This window comes from Struthio camelus, chromosome 2 (assembly GCF_040807025.1).
Source record: "Struthio camelus isolate bStrCam1 chromosome 2, bStrCam1.hap1, whole genome shotgun sequence".
In the NCBI taxonomy this organism is placed as follows: Eukaryota; Metazoa; Chordata; class Aves; order Struthioniformes; family Struthionidae; genus Struthio; species Struthio camelus.
The window spans coordinates 576,906-595,358 of NC_090943.1; the positions used below are offsets into that span (position 1 = coordinate 576,906).

The 18,453-nt window shown below is 67.2% G+C and overlaps 1 protein-coding gene across 1 annotated transcript; it reads left to right on the forward strand.

The window, feature by feature from the left end:
* The first annotated feature begins 1,939 nt into the window (after positions 1-1,939).
* On the forward strand, positions 1,940-17,700 carry LOC104141624 (uncharacterized). The gene is made up of 8 exons (XM_068933857.1): positions 1,940-2,445; positions 3,053-3,166; positions 4,678-6,051; positions 10,364-10,610; positions 13,140-13,504; positions 14,873-15,289; positions 15,816-15,929; positions 16,302-17,700. The coding sequence occupies exons 1-8, from the start codon at positions 2,229-2,231 to the stop codon at positions 17,339-17,341; spliced, it is 3,888 nt and encodes a 1,295-aa protein (XP_068789958.1). The 5' UTR covers positions 1,940-2,228; the 3' UTR covers positions 17,342-17,700.
* Positions 17,701-18,453: the final 753 nt, after the last annotated feature.

The window sequence follows — 18,453 nt, forward strand, 5'->3', positions numbered from 1 at the left end:
ACGGTGAAAAGGCAACGAGCAAGCGCGGCTCGCTGGGGTGCCCCGCGCAGCCCTTCCCGGATCACAGAAACCTGCCCGCATGCCTCCAGCTTGTACTTTTTTTAAGGGACGCTTTGCTGCTGCTGCTGCAGCTGTGGGAAGGACACGTCCTGTGGACCGCTGCAGCTGGGGCCTCGGTCCCCTCCGCTGGCTCTCAGCTCACCCTCAAGGCAGGATCCCCAGCAGTGGCGTCCCCAGGAGCAGGGTCTCCAGCAGTGGGGTCCCCAGGAGCAGGGTCTCCAGGAGCAGGGTCTCCAGCAGTGGGGTCCCCAGGAGCAGGGTCCCCAGCAGTGGGGTCCCCAAGAGCAGGGTCCCCAGGAGCAGGATTCCCAGGAGCAGGATTCCCAGCAGTGGGGTCCCCAGGAGCAGGGTCCCCAGGAGCAGGATTCCCAGGAGCAGGGTTCCCAGGAGCAGGGTCCCCAGCAGTGGGGTCTCCAGCAGTGGGGTCCCCAGGAGCAGGGTCCCCAGGAGCAGGGTCTCCAGCAGTGGGGTCCCCAGGAGCAGGGTTCCCAGGAGCAGGGTCTCCAGCAGTGGGGTCCCCAGGAGCAGGGTCCCCAGGAGCAGGATTCCCAGGAGCAGGATTCCCAGCAGTGGGGTCCCCAGGAGCAGGGTTCCCAGGAGCAGGGTCTCCAGCAGTGGGGTCCCCAGGAGCAGGGTTGGGTGCTGCCAGCCCGAGGCTTGCCCTTCCTGCCCTTCTGCACAAGCCCATGCGTGTGACCGTCCCGGACAGGCCTGGGGACGGGTTAGCAGCAGAGGGGGGCGGCTCTGGCCAGCTCAGGGGACCAGACACCACAGGGGGGCAGGCCAGGGGGTGCCCGTCCGCGGGCACCGTGCAGAGTCCCACTCAGCGCCAGGCGCAGAGGGGCGGCCGCAGCTTTTGGGGGCCGGGGCTCAGCTGTGTATGGTGCTGCCGGGCTGCAGGGCTGGCAGGGGCTGGCAGAGCAGGGGTCCTGCCCCCCCCTCAACTCTGCAGCCCTTCCCGCTTGCTTATGGGACAAGTGGCAGTGCCAGGCCGGCGGGGGGGGGGGGTCACTGCAGCTCCCAGCAGGGCTGGGCGCCGCCAGCATCCCGGGACGCGGGCACCCCGGCCCCGCTGCTGCCTTCAGCCATTGGCCCCCCCGGCACCCCGCTAGCCCCGGCCCCCCGGGAGCCCCCGTGAAACCCTGGCACCGCCGCTGTCCCGATCGCCCCGGGAGCTCACGCACCGCCGCCCCCCGGCACCCCGGGGCCCCCAACAGCCCCGGGACGCCCAGCGCCCCCCGGGCCCCCCAGCATCCCGAGCACCCGCTGTCCCCCGAAAACCGCTGCCCCCCCGCGGCCCCAGCAGCCCCGCTGCCGCGGGCAGGGAGCGCGCCGCCAGGCCCCCCCCGCCGCCGCCAGGGCCCCCCCGCCGCCGCCGCCTCCCCGGCCCGGCCCGGGCGGCGCCTCCTCCCGCCCGCCCCCGCCTCGCGCGCCGGCACCGGCGGCACCGGCAGCAGCACCGGCGGCACCGGCAGCAGCGGCAGCAGCGGCAGCAGGGCCGCGCGCCGGGCGGCCGGACCGGACCGGACCGGGCCGGGCCGAGGCGCTGCCCGGCGGCGGAGGATGGCTGCGGGCACCGGGCCGCGGGTAGGGCCGGGCCGTGCAGCCGGGGGGGCGCGGGGCCGGGAGCGGGGCCGGTGCCAGCAACGGGGTCCGTACCAGGAGCGGGGCCGGTAGCAGGAGCGGGGCTGGTGCCGAGAGCAGTGTCGGTGCTGAGAGCAGTGTCGGTGCCGGTGCCGGGAGCGGGGCCGGTAGCAGGAGCGGGGCTGGTGCCAGCAACGGGGTCCGTACCAGGAGCGGGGGCGGTGCCGAGAGCGGGGCCGGTAGCAGGAGCGGGGCCGGTGCCGGGGGCGGTACCGGGAGCAGGGCCGGTAGCAGGAGCGGGAGCGGGGCCGGTAGCAGGAGCGGGGCCGGTGCCGGGAGCCGGACGCTGTCGCAGCGCTTTGTCTGGGCCGCCCCGGCGGGAGGCGGCTCCCGGGACGCGGCTCCCTTTGTCCCCGGCCTCCTGCCCCGGCTCCCGGGGACAGCCGGTCCCGGCTCCCCTTCCCGGCGCTGCTGCCCCGGCCTCCGGGGCCCTCAACCCTGCGGCCTCCGCGCTCCCGGGGGCTCCCCGGGGACCTAGCGGGAGCGGGGGGAAGCGCTGAGCCCTGGCGCAGACCGACACACCGATGCCCCGAGGCCCTGGCTGCTCCCCCGAGGCCCCCGGCTCTGGGGTCTCCGAGACAGCAGAGGCTGAGCTGGAGCAGCCTGTTTTCCAGGAGCCGGTGACCTTTGAGGATGTGGCCGTCTACTTCTCCGCGGAGGAGTGGAGGAGGCTGGCAGAGTGGCAGAAGAAGCTTTACAGGGACATGATGATGCAGAACTACCAACTGATCACATCTCTGGGTAAGTCTTGCTTGTCCTACCCCGGGCAGGGCCCCCTATCCAGCAACCCCAGGTTTCCTCCTCGCTTCGGGCCCTGTTTGGGGCATGTCTGCACTGCTGTTAAACAGCCCTTCCTGGAGCTGGGGAAGAACCAAGCCAGGACTGTGAGAAGGAGCCAGAGGCCAGTGGGGAGGGGGAAAGGGGGTGCCAGGGGGTGGCAGGGAAGACGAGGTGTGCTAAGGAACACGGCTGAGGGGCGTCTGCAGGGGCTGTGTCTGCTCCCCGCGCAGCCAGGCTGGCCCACGGCTTTCCTTCTGCCCCCCACAGCCCCCCAGGAGCGGGGGGCTGGCGGGAGAAGGGCTTGTGCTAGCGATGGCGCAGCCCACGCGGGGACGGGGAGGACGTCGGGGTGCTGCATCGGGGGGGGCGGGGTGGAGACGGCCCCCCCCTCGCCCGTGGGGACCCGGGGGGCTTAGGGCTGAACGGCCCAGAGCAAGTCGCGGCGGCCAGGTCTCCTGCGGCGCCGGAGCCCTCCAACGTGCGGGGCGCTGGTGCCCTGCGGCCCATGGAGCCGTCGCAGCCCCGGGGGCACAGCGGAGACGCGGCTCTGCTTCTCCCCCCGGAGCAGGCTCGGCGGGCCCCAAGCCAGAGGTTGTCCTGAAGCTGGAGCAAGGGGAAGATCTGCATCCCGGGGATCCTTCGGACGAGTGCGTGGCAGAGAGCTGGAAGGCCCCCGACACAGGTGGGTGACGCGCAGGCCTGCAGCCCCCGATGGGCCAGCCCGGTCGCCAGGTCGGAGCTGGCCCCGGCTGCGCGCTCCTCCCCGTCCTGGTGGCCTGTCTCGGTGCCCGCGCTCCTCGCTGTGGAGCAGGGGTGAGTTGCCTCTGTCCAGCTCTCGGACCGGGTTTTGCAGGGGTTTGCAAGCTGCCCGTGCGCTGTGCGCGGGAGCAGCGAGGGCCGGCTGCTCCGCGCCGGAAGGTGAGCCGGGAGCGGAGCGCGGTGACAAGGCCGGTGCGGAGCCTGGACCAGCACGGAGCTGGGATGCAGAGCGGCACGGCCGGGTCCGGATCAGGGTCAGAGACACTGACACAGTCACCCAGCCGACCCGCAGTGATGAGGCAGGTCCGAGGCCAGGCCAGGGAGCCCAGCCGGCGGCGGGTCCAGGTCTGGGCAGAGCTGGGATGCAGCACAGGCGGGGGCCAGCGGTAAAGCCTTGGCATAAAAGCAGCCCCCAGGGAAAGCAGAGGCAGGCCTTCCAGTTTTTCTAGCTTTCTTCACAACAGTGCTTATCAGCCGAGGAGCTGACCTTGGACTCAGCCACTGAGCTCTCTGCCTTCGCCAGCCAAACTTCTGGAAGGGGGACGCGCTCCGGGCCCTGCCAGGCTGCTGGGTGGGAGGTGCTGGTGTGGACACCCTGGCGTCTGCGCGGCGCATGCCTGGGCTGAGCAGCGCCCCGGCTGTACCTGAAAGCAGAGGTGCAGCTGGGGGCATGCGCCGATGCTCGCGGAGGAAAAGCATCTCTGTTCTCGGAGGGTCCCTCTGTTTCCCCTCGCCCCGTCTCCTTTGCAGCCTTTTTTGCACCGCTGTCCGGCGCTGCAGGCCCGGTGCTCCCAGGCTGTCCTTGCACAAGGGCCACGTGCTGCTTCTCCCTGATCCCACCAGCAGCATCTCCTACCTCCTGCAGCCTGTTCTTTTCCCTCCTTTGCACACATGTTGCAGCACAGGAGGCTAAATCCTGCCCAATGAGAGCTGCTAAGGTGCTTTACAGCACTGATTCCTTCTTGAACATGAACCTGCTCCTGGCAGAGCTGTCTGTGTGAGGGGGCTGCCAGCCCCAGGCCCTTGGGTGCCACACGTGCAGGGGGAGCCGTGCCTTGCCGGGGGGCTGGCAGGGAGACCGGCCCTCCAGGGTCTCCACGTGGTGCTGGAAGAGGCTGGAGGTCTGTGGTTGCAGTGCAGGGAGCTGAGTCTGCATCTCTGTTTTTTCTCCCAGCTCTGTGGTTGAGCAGCACCGTGACTCAGTTTCCCCATTTGCAGAGGGGGTCAGTGCTATTCAGCACCTCCCAGGAGGGCTGTGAGCACTTTGCTGAGGTCGTGCCAGGAGGCACTGTGGGCAGGAGCTGGGAGGGGAGAGGAAAGGCTCTGGGGACAGGGGGTGAGGGCTGCCAGCGAGGAGCCCTCCTGGGCTGAGGACCAGCCTCGGGCAAGACACTGTGCGTAGCCCCGGAGCCTAACAAGGAATCTGTCTTGCAGCGGACTCCTCCAAGCAGCAGATCTCCTGCTGCACGGCCACCGTGGTTTCCAAGAGGAAGGAGCTCTCCCTGGCCGACAGGGTCAAGCTGCTGCAGGCCCTGGAGTCACCGTCAGCCTCCCTCTCCAGCGTGGCCAAGCTCTTTGGCATCTCCAAGAGCCAGGCGGGCCGGATCGGCCGGAGCCGGGAGCAGATCCTGGCCGACTGGCGCACCAACGCCAACCCGCTGCGCAAGCGCAAGCGTGAGGGCAAAGGCGGCGAGGTGGAAGACGCGCTCTTCGCCTGGTTCCAGCAGGCGCTGGCCAGGGGCGAGCGCCTCTCGGGGCCCATCCTGAAGGCCAAGGCGCAGGAGCTGGCCTCAAACTCCGGCCGAGAGTTCGAGGCCACCGATGGCTGGCTTTGCAGGTGGAAGACCCGCCACAACATTGTCTTCAAGCGGCAGCACAGCGAGAAGCAGGATGCGGACATCAGCAGTGCCCAGAGCTGGGTGAGCGAGGTGCTGCCTTCCCTGCTAGCCAGCTACAGCGCCGAGAACATCTTCAACGCGGACGAGACGGGGCTGCTATACCGCAGCTACCCGGACCGGGCACACACATCCCGGGACCTCCAGCTGCTGGGCGGCAGGAAGGCCAAGGACCGGATCTCCATCCTGTGCTGCACCAACCACACTGGCACCGAGAAGCGGCGCTTGCTGGTGGTGGGCAAGAGCCGGCGGCCTCGATGCCTGCCCAAGGACCTGCGTGCACTGCCGGTAGCCTACGCCAACTCGGCCAACGCTTGGGTGACGGCGCACATCTTCCAGGAGTGGGTTCTGCAGTGGGACCAGGAGCTTCGCCGCGACCGCCGCAGGATCGTGCTCTTTGTGGGCCACAGCAGCGCGCACCCTTGCGAGCTGAAGGCCAAGCTGCGCAACATCAAGCTGGTTTACTTCCCCCCCAACACCACCAGCATCACCCAGCCCATGGACATGGGTGTGATCTGCAACCTGAAGGGTCACTACCGGGCGCTGGTGCTGGCCAAGGCGCTCCAGAACCCGGAGCTGGGCCAGGCAGGGCGGGCGGCCGAGATCGCCGGGCGCGTGACGCTGCTGGACGCCATCTACATCTTGCACCAGGCCTGGAGCTTGGTCCAGCCGGCAACAGTGCAGAGCTGCTTCCAGAAAGCTGGTTTCCACCTGGTGCCCTTCGAGAGGGGGGAGGCCGACCCGGCCCCGCTGGCGGACGTGCCCCGGCCGCCCTTCATGAGCGAGCAGGACTTCCTGGAGTTCGTCAGCATGGACGCGGAGGAGCCGGCCGTGGGCGAGATGACCGGCGAGGAGAGCTGGCTGGCGCAGCAGAGCCAGCAGGCTGCGGCTGCCGACGGAGAGGAGGAGGACGGTGAGCCGGACCCCGGGAGCCACGTGACGGCGTCCGAGGCCCTGGCGGGGCTGTCCGCCGCCATGAGGTGGTGCCAGCTCCACGGCTTGGTCTATCACTGGGAGAGGCTGCTGGAGACGGAGAGCGCCGTGCAAATGGCCATCCTGGCTGAGGCCAGCCAGGGCAAGCTCCCAGCCTGCTGCGGCTACGTGCCCAGCACGGTGCCGTAGGCTCGAGGTCAGCGTGTGCCAGGGCCTGGGTGGCCTTGCGTAGAGCAGGAAGGGCAGAGGGCTGCAGGGACTGATCCTGCGGCACCTCCCTCTCATCAGCACCTTGCTCCGTCCCCGTCCCCCTCGCGCTGCCTGGCGGAGGGGTGGGCGGTCACCAGGCAGGAGCAGGACGCGTGCGGGGGTCTGTGGGGCTGCTGAGGGCCCTGGAGCAGATGGGGAATCCTTAGGGGTCGGGTGTTGTTAGTATGCTGTAGGTTAGACTGCAGGGATGGCTGTGAGCAACCGCAGAGAAGGGGAGGGGAGCAGAGACACAGGGAAGTCGTAGGTCTGCAGGGAGCAAGAGGAAAGAAAGCTTGGAGGGGCCCGTGCTGTGCTGCAGCGAGGGTCCGTCCTGGGCGCAGACCCTTTGCAAGGGATGCTCTCCCTGGAGCTGTGTCCCAGGGAGGCCGTGGCTCCCAGGCCCATGCTGCCAGCCCCAGGGGAGTCTCAGTGCCCAGGGCTGGGCTCGTAGCCCCGGCAGCAAAGGCTGCAGCTGGGTTCAGCTTGCTTACCTGGAAGTAGACCCGAGGTTGCCATTTGAGAAGCTTGGGAGCTGCTGTTGCCGGCGATTTGTGGGGCAGAGCAGAGTTAACGGCTCTCCCTTGGCCTGCAAGGAGATCAGCAGCGGCTCCAGGTTTTAAACAGCCGAGGTGGCCCTGATGGTCATGGGTCATGTCCCATGCGCTGCCTTCCTGGGCTTGCTTTCACCTTCGCAGCCCTGTCCGAGGGTGCCCCCGCGCCCCGCTCTGCCTCCAGCGGGCACCTGGATCTGTGGGCAGCGCTGAGCAACGCAACCGGCAGCACCTGGCTGGCGGTGCCGGAGCTGGCGGGACGCCGTCGTGGCTCTGCTCTGCGGGCGAGGCAAGAGACCTTGGTGGCAGCAGAAGCAGCGCATGGGGGCCGCTCGCCCCTCTGCAGCGCAACCCCTGGCCAGAGCAGGCGAGCTGGGCTCGGACGAGTCGCCCACGCGCCGCCAGAGCTGCTCCCGGCCGCCCGGCCTGCCCTTGGTGCAAACGTGCTCCTGGCGCTGGAGCTCCAGCAGCGGACACGAAGAGATTCCCCGAAGCCCCGGGGCCCTGCGGGGCAGGCGCGGAGCGGGAAGACGAGTGGGTCTGGTCCTGGTTGTCTCCGTCCCCAGCTGGGATGGTAGGAGGGGCGCAGCGTTGCAGGGGACGCCCTCGCACGGGCCAGCTTTGGGCCTCTGTCTGCTCTCAGCCCAGCTCCCCGCCGCCCTGCCGCATCTCCTGCCGCGCGCTTGGCGGCTGGGTCTGTGCGGCGGCTGCGGGTCCCCGGGTGCCTCGCCGGCAGGGTGTCCCCGGCACCCGCGGCTGCGGGGCTGACCGTGCAAAGCCCGTCGTCCCAGTTAGTGGAGCTGGAGAGACCACTGCTGTTGGCCCTTTTGGCATTCAGGCCAGGAGTCCGCACCTTGCACCTCGGGACATCCGCGGGGACCTGGCAGTTCAAGGGCTTTCCTGTAAAACAGGGTCTGTTGTGTTTGTCCTGCTCCTGTGGTTGTTTGCTCCGTGTACCCTCTTGCAGTCCCGACATCCTCCGGTAGGCCGTGCGGACCTAGAGTAGCTCCTCGCTGCAGGTCCTGCTGGGGTCCCCTGCGGTTTCCTGCCTCCCTGGTTTTGCAGCGTGATCTCGGGGGCAGGCGTGTTTGCCTCTGACCGGACGCGTGTGCGTGTGTAGTACAGAGACACAGACCTGTACCATAACAGAATAAAGCAAACCGCCCCAGTCTGCCCTGCAGCAAGCTGCAGGCCTTGGGGCGGCCGGTGAACCTGCTGCTGCCGGTTTTGCTCTGCCCTGCTCCTGGCCTGTCCCAGCTGCCTGTTCCCAGCGCCTGGTGTTCAGCATCCTTCGGGGCTGCAGCAGGGCCAAGGCTCCTGGCGGCTCAGCCGAGCGGCCGCCTGCGGTCCCCAAGCTCCCATCCGCGGGGTCGGGCGCGGGCCGCGCACAGCATCTGCTGCACAGGCTGCACCTTTTGGGAGGCTGCTGGAGTGCCCGTAAAGCCCTGAATTTCTGTCGGGATTTGGGCACGCAGATCATGGCAGGGGCAGGACCCTGTTGGCAGGAGGAGCGCCCGGCTCCGGTCACCGCCAGCCCTGCTGCCTGGGGCATTGGGGCCATCCAGACCAAGCGCTGGCCAGGACGTGGCTAGCAGCAGTCCGTGCCGCGCTAGCCGGGGCGCTGGCCAGGACGTGGCCATGGGGCCCTCCCTGTGCCTCCCTGCTGCCTCCGCTCCAATCGCTCCTTGATCCTCCTCGCAGTGCGACCTGCCGCCTCCATCTGCAGAGCTGGGCAGGCTGCGGACGCCCCGCAGACTCCAGCCTGGGGCCAAAGCGCCTGGAGGAGCTGCTCCCAGGCAGGGGGAGGGTTGTTTCCCCGCGGGCACAGGGCGAGCAGTGCAGCGGGCGGTGCTGCTGGCATGTACGGTGAGTGACGGTGCAGGACTCTGCTGGCAGAGCGAGCCCCCGGGGGCCCAGGCCACCATCTGCTCTGGTCTTTCCTGCAGACAGGCTGGTGCACGTCATCAGCGCAGCCCGCATGCCGGCTGGTGACGTGTCTGGCTACGGCATCACCCAGGGAGGCTGGTTTGCAGGCGCCAGAGCTGGCAGACCTCCATCGCCAGGTATGGGAGATGGTCCCACTCGCTCCGGGACCAATCAGTGCCATAGGTCGTCAGTGTTTCTCTGGCCTGAGTGCAAGTGCTGCCCCTGCCTGCTGCCTCTAGACAGGAGAGCCTGTTTCTGTGCACCCAGGGCAGCCCCCCCGTTCCCAGCTCCGCAGGCACTGGCCCTTGGCTAGCACCTGGCAGAGTTGCAGGGTGATGGGAGATGCTTGGATCCTTTCACCTTGGCTCTGGGGAACTGTTGTGGGTTGCAACCTGGAGGGCTGGTGCCTATCAGTGTATGTGACCACTGCTGCCAGCTAACACTGCCCCCCAGGGTGCCAATATATCTTGTTTAGCTTTCTGCCAGCCCTAGGAGCTGCTGCTTCTGGGCAGGCTAGATTGGGAGGACTCCTCCATAGTTGGGGGACTGTAGAGATGAAGCACAGAGCTACCGGAAGGAGTCTCATCCTAGTGCTGCTTGCAGATTTGAAGGATGGAGATGAGTCCACAGGGCTGGCCTGTTGCTTGGTCGCAGCGGGTGCAGCTCCAGCTTGCCTGTTTGGGTGGGCTAAGCCCATGAGGATGCAGCTGGAGAGACTGTAAAGGGAGTCAAATCTTGTCAGGGTAGCAAACATCTCTGTAGCATGTTCCAGGCAGCAGTCAGCTCGCTCAGGCGTTACCTGGGGCTGCCTGAAAGGCCTGCAATGGCATGGGTATGGTGCCAAGCCTGCAGCCATACGTCCATCCCCTCTGCAGAGCCTTTGGCTTGGAGACATGCTAATGCAGCTTCTGCTCAGCTGGAGACTGGCCAAAGCAGGCTTAGGTCTGACCACAATGGTACCAGTAGAGAAATGAGCGCTTTGCAAAGGCAGCATGGCATGGGCACATCTGGCCAGAGGAGTGTTCCTGGGAGACCTGTGTGAGCAGTGACGTGGGCTTGTCCTCCAGGCAGCAGTCTCCCTGCTGCTCTCGGTGCATCACTGGTGCCCCACTGTGTCCCTCAGTGTGCTCCAGGGGTTGGGAGCACTGAGCCAGAGCTGGGCTTGTGTGGGAAGGGTATTGCACAGGATGGGCAACGGGCTCCTCGGGTGCCGGTGGGGGAGGCAGAGCAGCAGTCTGGGGTGGGCAGGCACATGTTTGTGTCCTAGGGACAGCGGGTGCGAGTTGGGACCAGCTCACTGGAGACTGCTGGGAGGTGGAGACGATCCCTGGGCTGAGAGGAGGCTGGAGGGAGGAACCAGCTGCATGCTGGGTTTTCTCTAGTGAGTGTTGGGAAGAGGCTCCCTCCCGAGGCTCTCCATCGAGGAGAGCAGTGGAGCAGAGGCCCAAACATCTTTCTGTGCAAGGAGAAGTTTCCACATAGGTTTCCTCTAGATTCAGGGTGTGCTTTCCAACCCCCCCACCAGGGCCCTGGCACATGATATAACCTATGTCTCCCCTTTTCCAGAAGATCACCATGCCAGGACTGCCTGCGAAGCCCAGCAGGAAGCACCCATGGGGCAGGAGCCTGGTGTGATACCAGTGGCACAAGACCCCCAAGGGAACATGCCAGGGTCTGGCTGGGGCAGAAGCCAGTGTGGGTCCGAGCTGGTGCAAAGGGCCAAGGCACCTGGGGAGCCCTGTGGGGAAAGGAGTCAAGAAACCATTTGCTGTTGCCCCAGCTACAGACTCTCAAGGGTGGCCAGAGGGGAGCTGTGAGGGCAGGGCTGACCACAAGTCTAGCTGGAGAGGGACGAGTTGCAGCCTCAGCATGGGCAGCGGGAGATGGTGGAAGATCCACCCAAGCTGGCTGGAGGAAGCTCTCTTGCTGCCAGTTGTGCGGGAAGGTCTTTAGCAGCCGACTGGAGCTGACCAAGCACTGGCGGTTCCACCAGCCACTGCCGTCTTCTCCTGCAAGGAGTGCGTTCAGGCCTTCGGCAGCACGGGCAGCCCAGCACGGCACCAGCAGCTGAAGGCAGAGGAGAAGGCACACACGCGCTAGCACTTGGCAGATGTTCCTGTGACACCAGTGCATCCACATAGGGAAGGGGCCCTTTCCCTGTGCCCAGAGCGGGAAGAGCTTCGCACGCAATGAGAACCTCACCCACCTCTGGGACACGTATGTCCAGGAGCACTTCATCTGGAAGAACCAACCTCACAGCGCAATTCAAGAGCCACAGCCACGTGGTGGAACAGCCACATGCTGGGAGCGTGGGCAGAGCTTCCCCCGCCGCAGGGACCTGCTGCAACACCAGTTGTGCACAGGTACAGCACCCCTCTTCTCTCCTGGGGAGACCTTCAGGGCGCTCATCCGGATCCACGAAATGCTGATATCCCGCAACCATGCCCACAAGCCCCCGTGGGTCCAGACGAAATACAAATGAGACCGTTGCAGGGGAAAGACAGCCAGCTTCTGCCAGAAAAATGCCTTGCAGGCACCAATCCCTCCCCAGAGCTGCAGCAGTAGAGGGGAATGTGGCCTGGTTTGGGAGTCCCTGCTTCCTGGGCTGTTCCCTCTTCCCCTCCAAACAGTCAGGAGGTGCTGTCCAGCTTGGGTCTGCACTGGCTCCTGAACCCGAGGGAATATTGACTCACTGCTTAACGTGCTCTTGTAACTCGGGTCCCAAAGTACTACTGCCCAGTGCACACTCACCAACCTTGCAGATCTCAGCAACATGTACCCTGGCTGAGATGTGCCACCTGGTGCCAGAGCAGGACTTGCTGGACGTGTGCCACCCTCCGCTCAGGGAAGAGCTCGAGCCCGGGGCTCCCCAGTCATGCTGCTACCAGCCTCAGATGAAGCCTGCATGGATGTCACGGCTACGCAGGTGGCGCAGGGAAGGCTGGTGCTTCTGGGCAGGGGGCAGGCGGACAGACGGAGCTGGCACGGCAGGTAGGAGAGAAGGACAGCACCTGCCCCCCAGCCTGGCAGCAGCCCCTGTGCTGTCACACCCAAGCTGTGTCTCCTCTGCTGCAGCTCTCCGGGAGCTGCGGAGGGGCTCCCGGGGGGCCTGTGGACAGGTTTGTGGCCGTGTCCTCAGACCGGGCTGCTTTAACACCTCCTTCGTGAGGAGGGAAAGGAGGAGTAAGAGGAGCTGCAGCCAGGCCCAGCGTTGTCCCTCTCCCCTCCGCCCATGCCTTGTCCCCTGGCCCGGGGCCCGGGGCCCTGGCCCAGCGTGCTGCAGGGAGGCGGCCGGAGCCGGATGGCGAGCTCAGCGGGACAGCGCATTGCACAGCCAGGGGCCGGGGCCGGGACCAGGACCGGGGCTGGGGCTGGGGCTGGGGGCGGCCTGGCCCAGAGGGACAAGCAGGCCCGAGGGTGGTGGCCAGAGTCCCGCTCCTGGTGCTTCCCGCTCCCAGTGCTTCCCGATCCTGGTGCTCCCCGATCCCGGTGCTCCCTGTTCCCGGTGCTCCCACTCCCAGTGCTCCCCGATCCTGGTGCTCCCCGATCCTGGTGCTTCCCACTCCCGGTGCTCCCCGATCCTGGTGCTCCCCGATCCTGGTGCTCCCCGATCCCGGTGCTTCCCGCTCCCGGTGCTCCCTGATCCTGGTGCTCCCCGATCCCGGTGCTCCCTGTTCCCGGTGCTCCCACTCCCAGTGCTCCCCGATCCTGGTGCTCCCCGATCCTGGTGCTTCCCACTCCCGGTGCTCCCCGATCCTGGTGCTCCCCGATCCCGGTGCTCCCTGTTCCCGGTGCTCCCCGATCCTGGTGCTCCCCGATCCTGGTGCTCCCTGATCCCAGTGCTCCCCAATCCCGGTGCTCCCTGTTCCCAGTGCTCCCACTCCCAGTGCTCCCCGATCCTGGTGCTCCCCGATCCCGGTGCTCCCTGTTCCCGGTGCTCCCGCTCCCAGTGCTCCCTGATCCTGGTGCTCCCCGATCCCAGTGCTCCCCGATCCCGGTGCTCCCTGCTCCCAGTGCTCCCCGATCCTGGTGCTCCCCGATCCTGGTGCTCCCCGATCCCGGTGCTTCCCGCTCCCGGTGCTCCCCGATCCTGGTGCTCCCCGATCCCGGTGCTCCCCGATCCCGGTGCTCCCTGTTCCCGGTGCTCCCCGATCCCGATGCTCCCCGATCCCGGTGCTCCCCGTGCCCGGTGCTCCCGGGGCCGGTTCTCCTTGCTCCCAGTGCTCCCCGATCCTGGTGCTCCCCGATCCCGGTGCTCCCCGTGCCCGGTGCTCCCCACGCCCGATACCGGCTCCCGGTGCTCCCCGTTGCCCGGTGCTCTCGGTTGCCTTGCCGGTGCTAGATCCCTGTTCCAGCTCCCGGTGTCGGCTCCCGATGGTCGCCGCGCCCGGTGCTTCCCATTCCCGGTGCCGGTTCCTCATGCTCCCCGTTCCCGGAGCTCCCCGCGCCCGGTGCCCGCTGCCCGCCGCCCGCCGCCCGCCGCCCGGCGCCCGGCGCAGCCCGCCCCCGCCGTGTCCTTCCGGCGCCGCCCCGGCCGAGGCTCCGCCGGCGCCATCGCGGAGCGGAGCGGAGCGGCGGGCGCGCTCCGTGCCGGGCCCGCGGCGCCCGGGGGAGGCGGCGCGGGCCCCGCCGCCCTGCGCCCGCAGCCCGACCCCGACCGGCACCGGCGCCCCCGGCCCGTGGCCGCCGGCGCTGGAAATGCAGCGGGTGAGTGCGAGCGGGAGCCCCGGGGCGGGTGGCGGTGGAAATGCATCGGGTGAGTGCGAGCGGGAGCCCCAGGACCGGCGGCGGTGGAAATGCATCGGGTGAGTACGAGCGGGAGCCGCGGGGCCGGCGGTGGTGGAAATGCATCGGGTGAGTGCGAGCGGGAGCCCCGGGGCGGGTGGCGGTGGAAATGCATCGGGTGAGTACGAGCGGGAGCCGCGGGGCCGGCGGTGGTGGAAATGCATCGGGTGAGTGCGAGCGGGAGCCGCGGGGCCGGCGGCGGTGGAAATGCATCGGGTGAGTGCGAGCGGGAGCCGCGGGGCCGGCGGTGGTGGAAATGCATCGGGTGAGTGCGAGCGGGAGCCGCGGGGCCGGCGGTGGTGGAAATGCATCGGGTGAGTGCGAGCGGGAGCCGCGGGGCCGGCGGTGGTGGAAATGCATCGGGTGAGTGCGAGCGGGAGCCGCGGGGCCGGCGGTGGTGGAAATGCATCGGGTGAGTGCGAGCGGGAGCCGCGGGGCCGGCGGTGGTGGAAATGCATTGGGTGAGTGCGAGCGGGAGCCGCGGGGCCGGCGGTGGTGGAAATGCATCGGGTGAGTGCGAGCGGGAGCCGCGGGGCCGGCGGTGGTGGAAATGCATCGGGTGAGTGCGAGCGGGAGCCGCGGGGCCGGCGGTGGTGGAAATGCATCGGGTGGGTGCGAGCGGGAGCCGCGGGGCCGGCGGTGGTGGAAATGCATCGGGTGAGTGCGAGCGGGAGCCGCGGGGCCGGCGGTGGTGGAAATGCATCGGGTGAGTGCGAGCGGGAGCCGCGGGGCCGGCGGCGGTGGAAATGCATCGGGTGAGTGCGAGCGGGAGCTCCAGGGCTGCTCATGGCAGTGTGGCCAGCCCATGCCCGGTCTCTGGGGTCTCCCAGGTCCAGACCTGGTCTCCCAGACCACCCAGGTCTGGGTGGGAGGGAGGCGGCTGGGGAGGCAGGTCTGCGAAGAAGGCCCTCACCTCCTCCGGGCCCCACCAGCTGCTTTGGCCACCCCAAAGCACTGCCAGCCATGCCCGTCTCTGTGGCTGAGGCCGAAATTTCCCCCGTTTCCCTCCTCCCATTTCCTGCTTCTTGTTTCAGTGGCTCCCAGCTTGCTTTTAGCCTGACAGCTTTAGCTCAGCTGTCACGGAGATCCCACCCTGGGCCACCTTAGACCAGGCCCTTCCCTGGAGCCGTGCACAGCTTGCACGTGGCTCTGTGCTGGGACAGGGTCGCGCAGGGACGTGTTCCCTTTGCTGGGGAGAGCGGGCTGTGCAGCCCCTGGGGGCGGCAGGCAGCGGAGCAGGAAGGGCCCGTTGACCGGGGAGCCCGTAGCAGACCTGAGCGCTGGGGCCAGGACTCAGGAGCGCCTGGCCAAGGCGGCCGGGGTCACCGGCTCCTGCCCACCTCAAGCGCCAGGTAATCACAGCCCCCAGCCATGCCCCGCTCCTTGCCAGGGCGTCCAGGCAGTGGTGTTTTGGCAAGCGCGGCAAGCTCCAGCAACACGTCTTCCTTGGCAGCGGGGCTGGGAGAGAGCAGCCACGTGGGGAAGGGGGTGACAGGGACACCCCTCACCCTGGCGCCCAGGAGGTGATGAAGGTGCTGCTGGATCCACAGCTTCTGTCAGACCCCCTTTTTTTTTCCCAGGCTGCAGTGGCGTTTGAGGACGTGGCCGTCTATTTCTCCCCCGAGGAGTGGGTAGAGCTGGAGGGATGGCAGCGGGAGCTGTACCAGGAGGTGATGATGGACAATTATGATCTGGTGGCCTGCCTAGGTAAGGACGACCCCTCGCTAGAGTCAGGGCACAAAGCCGGCAGTGCTACTGGGCTGGGAGCGCGTGCAAGGGCTCAGCCGCCGGGGCTGCAGCCGGGGCCGGGCGCCCCTCGGAGCAGCCGGTGCTCGTGGCCCGCTCGGGCCCGTCCCCGAGGCACTCTGCTGCCCTGCAGCTCCTCTGGGAGGTATTTGCCAGGTGTGACCGGCCAGAGCCCAACCTGCCTTCTCTCCACGCAGAGCGGGGCTCCACCTGGCCAGCTGTCCACCCTGGGCTTGCTGAGTCCATCCCCTGTGTGTGAGGAGTATGAACCCGCTCCAGGTACCCTGGCCCCCGCTGCCCCCTCTCCCCAGCCGCCCCACAGTCAGGTCAGTACTGGGGCTGAACCGGTGGCTCCAGAGGGCCCTGGATGGCCCTGCTGGTCCTGCAGCCCCCTTCCCACCCGGCACATCCCCACCGCCTCCTCTGCCCACTGGGACGCTCTCTCGGCGGCTCCGGGGGATACCCAAGTGTTTCCCTCCCCACACAGGCTCTGTTGGCCCCACGTCCAAGCTCGTCCACAAAATGGAGCCAGGGGAGGAGTCGCGTGGCGAGGTCCCCCAAGGAGAGCGGGGCAGAGGAATTCCCGACACCTCTGCTCTCGGTGAGTGGCGTTGGGTTTCCCTCTCTGTGCGTGGCCCCAGCAGATGAGAGTGGAAAACCGGTGCAATTTTAGCACCAAACTGTAGCATGAGACCGAGATGGCTCCAGCCAGACCCTCACAAGGCCCTGTCTGAAATCTTGACTCTTTTTTGTGCCGGGTGTCTGCTGTTTCGCCTCAGCCCCTGGGCCGGTTTGTCCCGGGCGGTTGCAGTGGGTGAGAGGAGGCTGCAGGAGCGTCACAAACTTCCCCTGCACCCGAGCGAGGGCCGGTGCTAAATGTGTTGGGTCTTCAGTGGGTTTGTGTTAGGTGCCCAGCTCTGGGATGAGTCCTTGTCCCCTTCCCACTGTGATTGTTGGCTTCTGCTCCCAACAGCTGGCTGGGACATGACCACTGCAGAGGACCTGTCTGAGGAAGACCATCAGAGACACTGGGTCCCACGTGCCTCTCCAGATGGTGGGCCAGAGGGGCTGGCGATCAAATACCCCAAGCTCTGTCCTAGCTGGTGTGAGGCAAAGCCTGGGGCCTGGGCAGGAGATGCTCCCCAGGAGCTCCCAGGGTGGGACCGGAGGGAGCAGCCGTTGGACATGCTGGAGGCAGGGAGTGAAGGACTCCTCATCTGCGGCACCTGCGGGAAGAGCTTCGAGGATGAGGCTACCCTGAGCGTGCACCAGCGTGAGCACCTCCGCCCGGTGCCCTCGTACGAGTGCACAGCCTGCGGGAAGGTCTTCCGCCACCACTGCAACCTCCTGACGCACAAGAAGCACCGAGGCAGGAGCCGCCACGCTTGCACAGAGTGCAGCAGGACCTTCTGCTTGAAAGGGGACCTCCTGCGGCACCGGGCAGGCCACGCGGGCGAGGGTGGCCACGTCTGCCCTCTCTGCGGGGAGAGCTTCCGCCACAAGCGCAACCTGCAGGTGCACAGGAAGGGGCACGCGGAGGACGCGCTCCACAAGTGCCCCGAGTGCGAGAAGCGCTTCCAGGACGAGGCCAGCCTGAGCCAGCACCGAGCCACGCACTGCGAGGAGCGGCCGTTCGTCTGCGGGCGCTGCGACCGCAGCTTCAGCTGGAAGGAGAGCCTGATGATCCACCAGCGCAGTCACACCCAGGAGCGCTCCCACAAGTGCCCTGACTGCGGCCGTAGCTTCAGCCGCAGCGGGAACCTCTTGGTGCACCAGCGCGTGCACACAGGCGAGCGTCCCTTCGCCTGCGCCCAGTGTGACAAGACCTTTTGCAACAAGGCCAATCTCATCACGCATAAGAAGCTCCACCGGCGATTCAAGTCCTTTGCCTGCTCCAAGTGCCGGCTAGGTTTCAGCTCCAAAAGCAAGATGCTCTTGCACCAGCGGGCGCATGGAGAGGGGGACAAGGTGACCTACGGGGCAGGGGACAACCCGCCGGACTTCCAGCAGTAGCTGGGGCTGCTTTTGAACAAGGCCGGGGAGTTTGCCTGCACGTGAAGGGGCCCTAAGGGCTGCAGCGGGACATGAGGGGGGTCTTGTCCTGCTGGCTGCCAGAAGTGACCTTCCCTGGTATTTGATGCATCCTTACAGGGCCTTGGTGCAGTGCAAGTTCAGGACCTCTGAGCCTTGCTCTCCTCATCACCTTCAGACCTCTAAGAAATCCCTCCAGGGCATTCTCCCATTTACCTCATCCCCCCACACTTGCCCTGCCCCATGCATGCCCAGGAGGCAGTGTTCTCCCAGGAGCTCTCAAAGAGTTGTCCAGGGTTGTCTTGTTGTCATTGTTTATATTTAAAGCCATAAGAGATTTATGTGAGTGTGGAGTCTGATCTTTTGCAGCAAAGGTGGAAAGACCTGGTCTTGTTCGGAGTCCCCGACCAGCTGCACTTAAGGGAGGGCAGCCCAATGGTTAGAGCACTGCGCTAGGCCTTGACAGTGGGGCCGTGTCCCTTCTGCCCAGGCAGCTTTTGGCCCTTGGCTTTCCCCTTAGGAGGGGTACCTTCTCCTCCCCCCCTCCTGGCTGCTGGAGGGCAGGAGGTGGGCTGGGTGACTGGGCGGCACCCAGGGCTCCTGGAGCGGCCTGTTCCCCTGCGGCTCTGAGCAGTGTCCTGCCCCGTGACGTCTCCCCCGAGCAGTGCTGTGTGCGTGGGGAGGCTCCTTCGGCTGCCACGCGTGGGCCCTCCGCGGCCAAGGCGTTCGTGTCCGGGGGCTCCTGCGGCCACTTCATGTGCAAGATCAGAGCTTGTCCTATCCCTGTACCATCCCTGCAGATGCTTCATGTGCGGGGTCAGAGCCTGTCCTTGTCCCTGCCGAGGGGATGGCCCTGCCTGCGGTGCTGATCCGGCTGCCCTGCTCTTGCCGTGTCGGGTTTGGCTGGGGCAGCTGGGCAGAGCCGGGTGCCGGGAGGGTGCAGAGCAGAGCTCGGGACCCGGCCCTGCTCCCTTCTGCCCAGCCACCTCCCAGTCCCTGGTGCCTTGTGGCCCTGCTGCCGGGGGAGGCCAGGAAGAGCCCCGCAGGGGAGCCAGCAGGTCTTCAGGCTCACCCTTCCCGGGCGCCTGCCTGGC